Source organism: Apis florea, unplaced genomic scaffold (assembly GCF_048593485.1).
Source record: "Apis florea isolate Af1SG1 unplaced genomic scaffold, ASM4859348v1 contig_2293_pilon, whole genome shotgun sequence".
NCBI classification, from domain to species: domain Eukaryota; kingdom Metazoa; phylum Arthropoda; class Insecta; order Hymenoptera; family Apidae; genus Apis; species Apis florea.
This window is the reverse complement of record NW_028256554.1, coordinates 2,089,634-2,102,085: the sequence shown is the minus strand read 5'-3', so window position 1 is coordinate 2,102,085 and position 12,452 is coordinate 2,089,634. Positions and strand designations below refer to the sequence as shown.

The window sequence follows — 12,452 nt, the reverse complement described above, 5'->3', positions numbered from 1 at the left end:
AGCAGTTAGGCAGTAATTTTAACGGTTGGTAAAAAGAAATTCCAACGATCGATAAAAGGAGAAATTATAAACGAAACTCTCTATTAAAAAAAAATAAATAAATAAATAACAAACAAAATATAAAATAAATTATTTATACAATTCTTTTTCTTGTAGAAATAGAAATTTTATAATTATTATAAAAATTTTTTCAAAAGATATACAGAACAAATTTAATATTAATTTAGATTCATATTAATTTCTTAAATTCGTAGTTCAAATATTCTTTATCACGTGAAAATTATTGATAGAACGATAAACTTAATAAATCAGAAATAGGAAATTTCTTTTATGTTTAAAAAATTTAATAAATAGTAAGAGATTATAGAATAATTTAATACATTTATAAAAAATTTTTTATAAATTTAATAAATTTAAAAAATTATAGTATTGTAAATCATTACAATATATTAATAAACTATAAAATTAATTAAAAGTTTTAGAATATATGAATAAATAAAGCATTAGCAGAAAATTATAGCATTTAACATTTCATATTTTAAAATATTTGTTTCGAATTTATGGATAATAACTTACGTATCATTTTAAGCTTAGTCTATAATTCTCGATAATTTTATCTGCTAAGCAACAGTTACTGAGTGAGAAAAAATCACAAGTTAATTCCGCTTCGATCGTTATACTATTTAGACAAAATAATATGTTTTATATGCAAATTATATGCGTTTGATTTTGTATATAATTCAATTTTATATTTAAGTATATTCATTAGTAATTTTTTTCGATGTATTTTATTGCAAATAAATTATACAACAATGTACCATCTCAGACGAGAAACAGGATAGCATGACATCTTACAGGGCTTTATATCGCATGTTCTAAAGTATCAATCTCAATCAAAAATACTGATCGAGATCGGTATGTTAGAATAACATAAAATTTCATAAAATGTTCTATTTCTTTCGGTAAACAGCTACATTATCAACTATGAGTATGTCTGCTTTTTTTTTTTTGGTAAACAGCTACATTATCAACGGTGGTATTTTACCTTACGAGTTATATCTGAGAACGAAATTATCGATACCATGATTTCTGAATAATATCTACAGTACATATATAAATGTATGTTTTACCATACAATTTTTCTATATTCAGGAAAAAAAATACGCGCTAATAACATTTGTTCGTGTACATTTGTACATTATAGTTTTTGAAAAATAACGTTTTAAAAAATATTGAATTTTATCGTTTGTATTCGATTGATCCTAGTGGTTTTTTTCTATTGCAATATTACAAATCTACAAACAATTCTTACGAATGTAATATTCATTTGAAATATTGGCAATAAACGCAGACCAGTGAAATGAATGTTTCGTTTTAAACTAATGATTATAAAATATATGTGATATTACGCTTGTCATTTTGTGTTATCGTTTTTGTGGATGTGGTATTCATTAAACACGATCAAATGTAAATTTCTATATGGATATCATCGAAGCCTTTACGAACGTTAAGAGTATCCATGGTTTTCAAGGTGATACGAACCTTGTATCGTAAAAGCAGCGAGGTGTGCGAAAGGTGATCAATAACCGTCAATATGCAGGACGACGTTTTAATAAGAGTGTAAGCCTGAGATCCTGGGGCCCAGTTTATGACTCCGCGACACAGGACGTCACTTCGCTGCTCTTACTGCTTGCTCTTTATTATTACTTGTCTCTGTCTCCCTTTTTTCTCTATCTCTTTCTAACCTCCCTCGTCATCGTACCTTATTTTACAACGCTCTCTCTCTCTCTCTCTCCCCCTTTACATTGTCTCCTCCATACTGGTTTCTTCCTTTTCTCTCCTCTTTGTCTCTCTGTTTTCACGCGAATTTATTATTTATAAAGTCGAAGGAGCTTGTACCACCTCAGGCGTATTCTAACTTGCTCGTCTGACTTTCAGCTTTACAACAAAATTCTTACGAAGCTACCTAGTCGACTCGTTTCACGACTTCCTACCATTCTTTTCGTTAAAAAATGTTTCATCGTTTCGAATTGTCGTGCGCTCGCATTTGTTATTCATTCACGATTATATTATGGGATCGCAATTCTCTCGAAATCGTATTCGTTTCATTCGAGACGCGCGACAGATGTATATATAACCGGGTGAAGAGTCACCTTTATCTTTGAAAGCTGGATCGAAATGCATTTAAGGGAACCGTAGATTTGATCGTTCAAACGTTATTTCTCATTCCGCGATCCTGATTAGATTATTGTAAAAGCATTGGATTATCTGAAGTGGCAACATATGTTAGACATTTCCGGAAGTCGTCGATTCACTCGTTCGAGTGGCTTACCGTCGACTCTGCTATATGGATGTTAATTTTTATCGGCAAGTTCGATAGACCGGCCGGTTCGAGTAACTCGCGTAACGAGAGAAGTTAAACGGCAGAGAGAGAGGGGGGGAGGAGGCGGGAGGGATGAGGTCGGGTCGGGGCGGGGGGAGAGAGAGAGTACAACACAACGCGTTCTTGTAAACGCATGCATTCGCCGGGAAGCCGAGGCCGCCAGGATGCGCCTGTGTCGACTACGCCAAGTAAACCCAAACTCCCGGCTTTCTGTTCCGGTAAACAACGTTTTAATCCTATCGAGATTGCTCGTTACAGGGCGCGAGACAATATCTAAGTTTCATACTGAAACCATACCTCGAGCTCGCAACGCGTCTACAACGTCTGCTTTTCGCGATCGCGAACTTGCCACTCGACCTCTCGACAATCGAATCGCCTTTTATCCCTTAAACTGGAAACTTTGGTTGTTTCGAGGCAAGGTGAGGTGAGGAGAAAGAGAGAGAGAGAGAGAGACAGAGAGAGATTAATTTTGTCACGAGTCCCAGATGTCGAGGGAAAGAGGGAGAGAAGATAGAATCGAAATCGAGGAAGGGAAGGAAAGGAAGAAAAGGAGAGGAGGAGGGAACTAGAAGGAAAGTGGTTGCAGAGCAGACAAAGAGAGAGAGAGAGAGAGAGAGAATCGAGGCAATGTGCATGCGTTTAATCGATAATCACCGGCAAGTGGTCTCGTCCCGAAAAGGGTGCGGAGGTTACATCTGCGAGGTATCATCAGAGCGGGCCTACGAAACGGCGATCCATCATCTCTCGGCAGTCCAAATCCGAAATTGCTCGGCCATTTCCTCGGGCTACGCGTGCGGCTATAATAGGGATTAAGGCCGGTGTAAATAAATTTCGAATCGCGAGTAATCCTATCTCTTTAAGCTTTGCGACTATGCTTCGCAAAGTCGAAAGTCCCGGAGGAATCCTAAAACCGAATCCTCTTTCTCTCGTCGAGGATAATAAACACGCGAAACACGAGTCGATCGAGAAACCAACGATAGAATCGTAGATCCGTTATTCTTCGTCACAGAGAAGAAGAGAGAGAGAGAGAGAGAGAGAGGGAAAGAGATTCGATAAAAAGAAACGCAATAAGCCTACGGTACGATACGGGAGGGGGCTTGATTTTTTCCCTCCCCTCCCCCCCGTTCTAAACAAGGCGAAGGAGTTCGGGTTGATAACGAGAAGTGACAGGGAGGTGGTTCGTTACTGTTGGTACGGCACAGTCATCGACTCGGTTCTCTTCTTGCCCGCGGTTGCTGAAATAGTATTGTTACGCTGTTCATTGAGCACGAGGCACGTCAGATTGCCAGCAGCGGATAGAGGGACAACCTTTGCCGTGTAATAATAGATATGCTGTCAGCAGGATGTTTCGACATTCGATCGGAAACTTTTTGCCTCCTTACCTGACGGCCCAAGGAAGTCGATCGACGATCAGGCTGAAGAGAGAAGAGAAGAGAGAGAGAGAGAGAGAGAGGGAGAGAGAGAGGGAGAGAGAAGGGGGGAAAAAGGCAGATTCGGGGATGATCGGCGGACTTAGGCCGTGTCGGCGAAAGTTGGTGGTGAGCGGCGGCGGGAGAAGAAAAAAGGACGGTGGAGGAAGATGGAAAGGATTACGGTGCGTCAGAAGCGATGACTGAACGGCCGGTAATCGCCGTTGCCGCTCTAATATTTCGAATAGTTCGCATTTACAATGGGCTTTATTGGCGGGAAAACTGAGGGGGGTATTTTGAGCAGCGAGGACATCCATCACCGGGTGTCGACGTGATTGTCTTGCGTCGCGCGTTCATCGTGGAAAAGTATTGACGTTGAGAGAGGGAGAGGGAGAGAGAGAGAGAGAGAGGGAGAGAAGGGCCGAGCCCCGCGATTAACCAACGCCATACCGCTTGCGAATCGAATGACGTTTTCGGTTTAGCCGTTAACCAAACCTGGAATACCGCGAGTCATCCCGTCGAGTGGCGTGCGCTAATCATTTGCACCGTGAATGGAAGAATCGCCAAGTGTTTCGACAATATTCGGACGGACCGTTTTTGGACAGAATTATTCCCACCGACCAATGATACCGTGCGACCGTGGACGCCGCTCGTGCATTGTGTTATATTTAAATGAGCTTTCTAATGCGTTTAGTTTGAATATCATGGCGGACCAACGCGTCATCCACGCGGATGCGTAGGAAGGTATTAGGTATTTTTTGTCGAATCCCCTCGCTCGTTGTTTTTAAATTAAAAGTATATAAAAAAAATCGTAGCGAAAGTTTATTCTTAGATCGGGGAAGCGAAACGAATTTATCGAACTTGAAAAGCAATGGATTTGTTACGAAAAGTTGAGAAATTTCGTTCATTATTATTAGGGGGGAGGGGGGGAAAAAAAGGTAAAAGGGAAAGACGAGATTGAAAAAAATTGAAAAAATTTCGAAGTTAAGCGGATTTTTTCGTTGCTTTTCTTAATAATTTCCCCCCTTTTATGGAAGGTATCCTCGTTTCGCCGAGCAGATATTCAAAGGGAGCGAGAATCGAGAGCGTCGTACAACGAATAAAAGTGATCGGCGTTGTCGTCAGCGTGCGGATTAAAGTCGACGAGAAATAAAAGCTGGTCGTTGGTTGGGAAAACAGTACGGGTGGCCAGAGAGTAGGTACATACGCTCACGGGAGAGGCGTCGATGCATAATCGGAGCGCACCCTCCCGTGGCTATCCGTTTTATTTATCCGATAACACGCCATTATGGGCGAATCGCGGATGCGGCTGTGTCGGTAACGATTGGCTATTTATAATAACACGTGGCATATGGGTAATTAGTTGCGCGTAAGCCGCGCTGAAAAACCGAACGGTGGCGTACGTGTCCAGAAAAATTACCGTCGTTTTTCATCCCGCCTCAAAATCCATTATTTTAGCTCTTGATTTTTCTCTCTCGTGCCCGGCCACCTCTCTGTGCCATGCCGCGTCCTCTCTTTCTCTCTCTCTCTCTATCTATATATATATATATATATATATATGTATGCATACGTATACATATATATATATATATATATAAACCGCGCGCAATTAACGTTTTGTAAAATTCCCGCTCTTTCGTGACTCTCGATCGACTTTGACGCCTGTTTTGCCACGACGCGCGCCTATCTTGCACGAACGAGTAATTACGTTAATTCGATCGATGTTCCCTTTTGCCTCCGATATACACGTATATCGGTGACGAATCGAAACGAGGAGGGATAAAAAAAAAAATACGAAAGAGGAAAGTGGAGAGAGAAAAAGGGAGAGAAAAAGGGGGAACAATGTCGAGCGATCGAAGGGACGGACAAGATGGCAAAGAAGACGATCGGTAGCTTCAATCTTTTCTTCTTTTTCTTTCCCCCTTTTTTCATTTCCTTTTTTTACACTAACTAACGCGACTAATGGAGATAGGATAACGGAGGATAAAAAAATAAGCTGGACAAAAATCCGTGTCGCGGGTTATGGTAAATACATGGAACGCAGCAGAAGCTCGGACAAAGAAACGGAGAAGAGCGACGCTTCCGGTGCAGTGAAGTCCTTCTGACGCGTGTCCGGTTGGTTGGCGTGGAATACCTTCCTTCTATGCATGCTCTTTCGACAAAAATTCGCGCTTTTTTCTCCCTCTCTTATCCCAACGTTACACGTTACCCTCCTTTTTGCCGTACGCTCTGTTACAGTTCTGTGACGACGACGACGCGCAAACAATGACGAGGGTTACGTAACAACGCTATGCACGAAGAGAGAAAGAGAGAGAGAGAGAGAGAGACGTGTTTCTCTCTGCTTGCGCTTCGCGCAATTCTCCCGTGCAGGGTGGCCAATGAGCAGTAACAGGAACGCTGCTAGCGAACCGCACTCCCGTGAACGCTCGAACAATGCGTATCATACTCACCCGACTTGCCTGAAAATCCGTCTGTCCAGCGATCGTCGTTTCGCCTTCCCCTTTCCTCCCGACAAACGCTTAATGTACTTAATTTTGCGCGATTCGCGCGGCAGGGAAAAATTTTGGAACAACTTTTTTTTCGAACGAGAGAGGAGGGAGGTTTTTCGTATCGATTTCTTTTTCCGCGACGACGAGAGAGGACGACACGAATTGCGAATTATAAATCGTGGTTCGAGGGTTGGCCGAGAAAGACACGAAGATCCGTTAGTCCGGGGCACGCTCAAAGTCGTAATCTCGTGGGTTCGAGATATTTTCTCGTGACCGCAAAACAAGAGGAGGTAGCGGTTGCTTGGACGAGCGAATGCATCGGGCTCTGCCTCGGCCCAACCGACGGGATTGTCCTTCATTACGCACGAAGGAAAGTGCAGTCATCGACGTGCATACCCGTAGGTATGCACACAGAGGCATTAGCTCCCCCAAAGCCAACCGGTATTAATTCCACTAATTGGACGTGGTTTGGTTCGTGGCAAACATCGGTCCCCTACCGATCCTCGACCTTCCTCCGGACGAGGGACTCTTGGATCTCGCGATCGATCGCCTTTTCGCCGCATACGATCGCTTTATCGTCCATGGAAACGGCTATCCCTTCGACCGGGTTTTCACCGAAAAGATTTCGAAAGAAAATCTTTTCCTCTTTTCTTGAAATTCGCGGCAAAAGACGAGACGAGACGAGACGAATTATCGCCAACGAATATCGTTCCAATCGAATCTCGTGAAATTCGAAGAAAATAGAAAGAAGAAGGATGGCCAAGGATTTGGAAGAAGAAGGAGAGCGTCTATCGGAAAAGCGGAATCCTTGGAAGAAGATCAAAACTCCCTGAAACTGAGTGGTCAATGAACGTTAGGCCCAGGGGGTCTCGTTTCGTTTGGGGTTGCACGAGGTCAAGGGATCAGCTGCGGTGGAGGAATACGCGTGCGAAGCCCGTTACGTATATATATATATATGTATCTATATACTCGTAACAAACGAGGAGGGTCTTTCCTCGTTCGATCTGGGTCACCAGGCTGATGAGGACTGATCGGGGGTTGACCGGTGGAAAAAGGCTGGACGATGCTTCTCTCTCCCCCCTCCCCCTATCCCTCTTTCTTACACATCTCGACAGCTTTTCTCCATTCTCGCCCGAGTTACCAGAGGTAGTCCTTTCGAATCGAGCTTTCTCGATTCTTCTCGTATCGATCTCAGAAATACTTGTAAAAATACTGGCCCCTCTTAATGCCTCATCTCATGCCTTCATCGTTTCCCTAAGATACGTTGCAACATTTGCGAGGTTTCACGATTAGCAGTTCTCGTACATGTGTTACACGGATTTGGAAACAATTCAATTATCTGGAATAGCTTTATCCACACTGTAATAGACACGGTAATATAATTTCGATTCAAATTTCAATGCGTTGCGCGCGTCATACGTGTTACATATTTGACGTGTTTGAAGAGAACGCGGTCGACGTCGCGTACAGTGAAAATGGAAGTTTTTGGCGCGGTACAGGAATGAGTGGCGATGGAAATTAGCGACAGGCGAGAGAGAGAGAGAGAGAGAGAGAGGCTCGAGGCGAAAGTTCGGACGTAAGAGGCACTGCTCGAATACGGACGGCTCGGTACAAAGATATTAAGCACTCATACTCGAAGCTTATACCGAGAGTCGGGTGGAGAGTGTCGGGTGTATATGGTATATATCGCGGTGGAGCAGCAGGAGGAGGAGCGGGGGTAGCGAAGGTTGAGGGGGTGGAAGAGGAGGAGGTGGTTGGTCGAAGGAAGGGTGGCGGGCAGAGGGGCGGAAGAGGGTGGTCGAGGAGGCAGCGAGAGAGATCGCGAGGAAGCGAGCCGAGTTACCTACAGAAGAAATAAGTGCGCTCGTGTAATGCTGATGGCGAATATGGTAGAGGAGATCCGAACGAGGGAACGGCGAAGAAGAAGGTGGCAGAGGAGGAGGAGGAGGAGGAGGAGGAGGAGGAGGAGGAGGAGGAGGAGGCTCTCTCTACGGGGGGAGGGGGAGGAGGAGAGGATACGAGTTCCGGAAGGGGGGGACCCCCCGCGCGCGCGGAGACCGACCGATCGATTCGAACGCCGGCGACATTCTTCGTCGTACACGGACAGAGAGCCGAGGAACAGAAACAGGGAGAAACCTGAGAGAGAGACGGTTGGGCATGAAAACGGAACGGTGGGGGAGGGAGAGGGGGAGGGGGAGGGAGAGCGAAGGAGAATAGGACGGGTGCGAAAGAGGAAACGAGGTGGAGACTATTACCGCTGGTCGCGCGAGAGAGCGCGAGTCGGAGAGAGCGTATAAGCCGTAAGCCAAAGTGGGAGGAGAAGCTGGAAGAAGAAGTGGGAGGGAGGCAGGTAGGTAGGTAGGTAGGTAGGTAGGTAGGAAGAAGAGAGAGAGAGAGAGAGAGAGAGAGAGAGGGAGAGAGTTCGTTGGAAACAGAGAGGACGCGTGTGCGTGAGAAAAGAGAAATAAAGAGAGAGGACAGACGTAGAAAGCGAGGGTAGACAGGTGAAGAAGAGAGTGAAAAAAGGAAGAAAGAAAGGAAGGAAGGAAGGAAGGAAGAAAGGAAGAAAGAAAAAGAGAAAAAAAGAAAGATAGCGGATAGAAGAGAAGAAAAGAGTAGAGAACGGAAAAAAGAAGAAGAAGAAGAAGAAGAAGAAGAAGAAGAAGAGGAAGAGGAAGAAAGCGAGGGAGAAAAGTATACGTAAGAAAAGGGAAGAGAGGGTGGTTGGTAAAGGGGGGAAACGAAAGGAAAGGAGCGGTGAACGGAAGAGGAGAAGGAAAAAGAAGGGAGGGAGGGGAGGTATGTATCGCGGAGAAGGAAGGAAAAAGTGGAAGAGAAGAAAGGAGAAGGGAAGAGGAGCCGAAACGCGACAAGGAGCAGTGGGGTGGGTTGGTGCGCTAGGGGGAAGTTAGGTTTAGGTGAGGCGCGGCGAAGAGCAACACGGCCGACTATAGGGGAGGAGAGGCGAGCGAGTCGAGAGAGAGAAGGAGAGGGAGAGGGAGAGAGAGAAGGAGAGAGAGGGAGAGAGAGAGAGAGAGAGAGAGGGAGGGTGGGGGAGCGCAGGGCGGTGGAGAGAGGTCGCGAGGAAAAAGAAGAAATCCCCACTCGTAGCGCGTAGATCGGCGGTAGGTTCGAATCGTACTGTCTTGTCGAGACTCGCGTCTGCGTCTGGATGTCTCCGTGTGTTAGTCGCCCCCGGAATCGTCCCGGTCGGCATCGTCGGTGCGCGTCGCGTCGTCGGTGGCAGAGGTTGCCTCGTAGTGGGGAATACTCGCTCGTCCCGCCACCAGCCGAGGGAAGGTTCGAAAGGCGTCGACGGTACGAGGTTACCGTCCAATAGGGAGAACTGCCACCCCGGTGGCTCCGCCAACCGGATAGTCGGTTGCGCGCACAGAACGCCCATCCTCCCCGTTCCTCGAGCTCCCACTGATGTTTTTATTTATTACATCTGTGACTGGGTAGGGAAATACTCCCGACTCGACCGAGAGAGCGTTTGCCACTTTGAGAACGAGCGACGCGCGTCCCTGCGAGTTACCGCCGCAGCCGCAGCTGCTTTCGTCGTCGTCGTCGTCGTCGTCGCCGTCGTCGTCGTCGTCGCCGTCGTCGTCGTCGTCGTCGCCGCCGCCGCCGCCGTCGTTGCCGCCGTTGCCGCCGTTCTTGCCGCCGTTGTCGTCGATCGTCATCGCCGTTCTTGTGTTCGTTGACATCGTTTCCGTTGTCGCGGTTCCTACCATCGCGACATCGTCTTCATCTTTGTCGTCGTCGTCGTCGTCGTCGTCGTCGTTGCATTCTCGTTCGTCGTCGGTGTTGGTCGTGGTGCTCGTGCGTGTAACCGATCGTTCTTCTTTTTTCTCGCGTCGACGAGAATACGCGACGTTGTTTCGAATCGAAAAACGCGTTGTTCGTAGCGGTGATAGAATAGCCGCCGTTGTGAAACGAAGTTTCGTTGGTGGTGAGAACAGAGGAGAGGAGCCGGTTGACGCGTCGGAGAAGGGAAAAATCGTGGTTGGTGAATCGTTGAACGAGGAGCAGCTCGGCTGCTCCTCGACCGAAGCGAACCAGCATCACGCGGGACCTGCTGTCCGGAACGAGAACGAAGCCGAGGAGATCGAGATCGTGTGACAACGGCCAATTGACATGGACACGGTTGTTGCAGTGGTTGTGCACAGTGAATTCGTTACGTACGTATACGGTCCAACGTACTCCGTGAGACGCGACAACAGTTTACCCGAGTGACGACAGTGAGAGAAGAGGCTTGCCAACGACTCGCCCGATCGATCAATCCTGGATCGACGGGATTTTTCTCGTCGGCTGGTTCCGGCAGCCGAACGAGTTGGAATCGTCGCTACGAAGAGAAGAAGGGAAGAAGATCGAGCCGATAGTATGCGTTGACCGGTGCCGATACCCCGAGGTTATCGCTCTATCGTATCTCGAGGTGTCCACGTGGCCGTGAGAGAAAGAGAGAGAGAGAGAGAGAGAGAGAGAGAGGGAAACGAGGATAGGACGAGGAGAGATATAAAAACGAGGAGGCGCAGGTGGAGGAGGAGGAGGTGGAGCAGGAGAAGGAGAAGGAAGGGAAGAGGAAGAAGGAGAGGAGAGAGAAAAGGGAAGAAAGAAATCGGAAGGAACGCGGTGGTCGTCGACGAAGGAGAGACGCGTGGCATCGGGAGCGTCGATGGATCACGGAGCGATGGATAGCGCTTCTGATCACAGCAGCCGCGCCAGCCCCGTAACCGGCAGCCCCAAACATCCGCACAGCCCGTCGGCTCAGCAAGGACAGCAACAGCTTCACGGGACCCAGCACCAGGCACCGGCGTCCCACCAACAGCCTCATCCGCGGGACCAGATCCGCGAGCAACAATCGCAACAGCAACAGCACCGCGGCGTTCCCACGCCGGGATCGCCAACCAGAGGCTCGCCGCCCCAAGGGCTTCCGTTGAGCCCTCCGCCTCTTTCCGCCGGAGGAGCACCCGGTGCACCGCCAGGCATGGTGCCCCGTATGCCGGGCCTACCGCCACCGGGGCTAGGACTGTTGGGACAACTGGGCGGCATGCTGAGCGGTCATCACGGCTCGCCGCTCGAGCTGATGGCCGCCCATCACGCTGTCCTACCTCCGAGATCGTACAACAGCCCGCCGCCGATCAGCACCAGCGATCCAACGGCCAACGAGTGCAAGCTGGTCGATTACCGCGGGCAAAAGGTGGCAGCGTTCATCATCGCCGGGGACACGATGCTCTGCCTGCCGCAGGCGTTCGAGCTGTTTCTCAAACACCTCGTTGGCGGCCTGCACACCGTCTACACCAAGCTCAAGAGGCTCGATATAGTGCCGTTGGTGTGCAATGTCGAACAGGTTAGGATTCTGCGTGGACTCGGAGCCATCCAGCCAGGCGTCAATCGATGCAAGCTGCTCAGCTGCAAGGACTTCGACATACTCTACAGGGACTGCACAACGGCCAGGTAAGCGGGAATATAGGCACGATATACCGCCGTTATTCGGACTAATCCTTATTGCGCGTTTACATTAGTATTATATGAAAAGGGGACGAGAACCGATAACGAGAAATCGATCGATCGACCGTCGGTCCGTTTCTTCGTCGCGTTAGTTTCTCCGCTATATGCTCGCCGTCCCTTTTATATTATACCTCTCCGATACTCGCGATAACTCGCGACGATAACAATGATCCCCGGATAGAGGCAACGACCGTTTTTTCGTTTGCTCGCCCTCGCTTCTTTTTGTACCTTCTTTTTATCAGGAGAGAGAAAGAGAGAGAGAGAGAAAGAACGGAAGCTACGATCCTCGCGTGTATTAATAACGCCCGGTGTCGCCTCTGGGCAGCACTTTATCTTCGCCCAGCTACGTTCCTTACCCCCTTACGTGCTACCGGTCGACCAAAAAAATATTTTAATCGCCCCTTCCTCGTAACATCTTTTACGCTCGTTGTTACGTCTTCCTTTCCTCCTTCGTTCCCAGACTCGTTGACAGACTTTGCGCGCTTTTCCTTCCTCTCGAATCTTCCATTCTTTGCACGACGCTCGAACTCCCTCTTCGTTTCTCGCTCTTCGTTTTCCCGTTCTCGAAACTCCATTCGTCCACGGGAAAAGGAGGCTGTGGTGGCAAAGGCACGCGTGCCCTTGTATCTGGAATTGTCAACGGGCCTCCGTGCCAACAGG

General features: G+C 47.7%; 1 protein-coding gene across 4 annotated transcripts in view; it reads left to right on the top strand.

Moving 5' to 3' along the window:
- The first annotated feature begins 9,750 nt into the window (after positions 1-9,750).
- dac (dachshund family transcription factor) overlaps positions 9,751-12,452 on the top strand; it is a 135,058-nt gene continuing 132,356 nt past the window's right edge. For all 4 annotated transcript variants that reach the window (XM_086904048.1, XM_086904047.1, XM_086904046.1 and 1 more), the window contains exon 1: positions 9,751-11,738. In XM_086904048.1, coding sequence (XP_086760174.1) covers positions 10,957-11,738 — 782 coding nt within the window. In that variant the 5' untranslated portion in view covers positions 9,751-10,956. The remainder of the gene's footprint in view (positions 11,739-12,452) is intronic.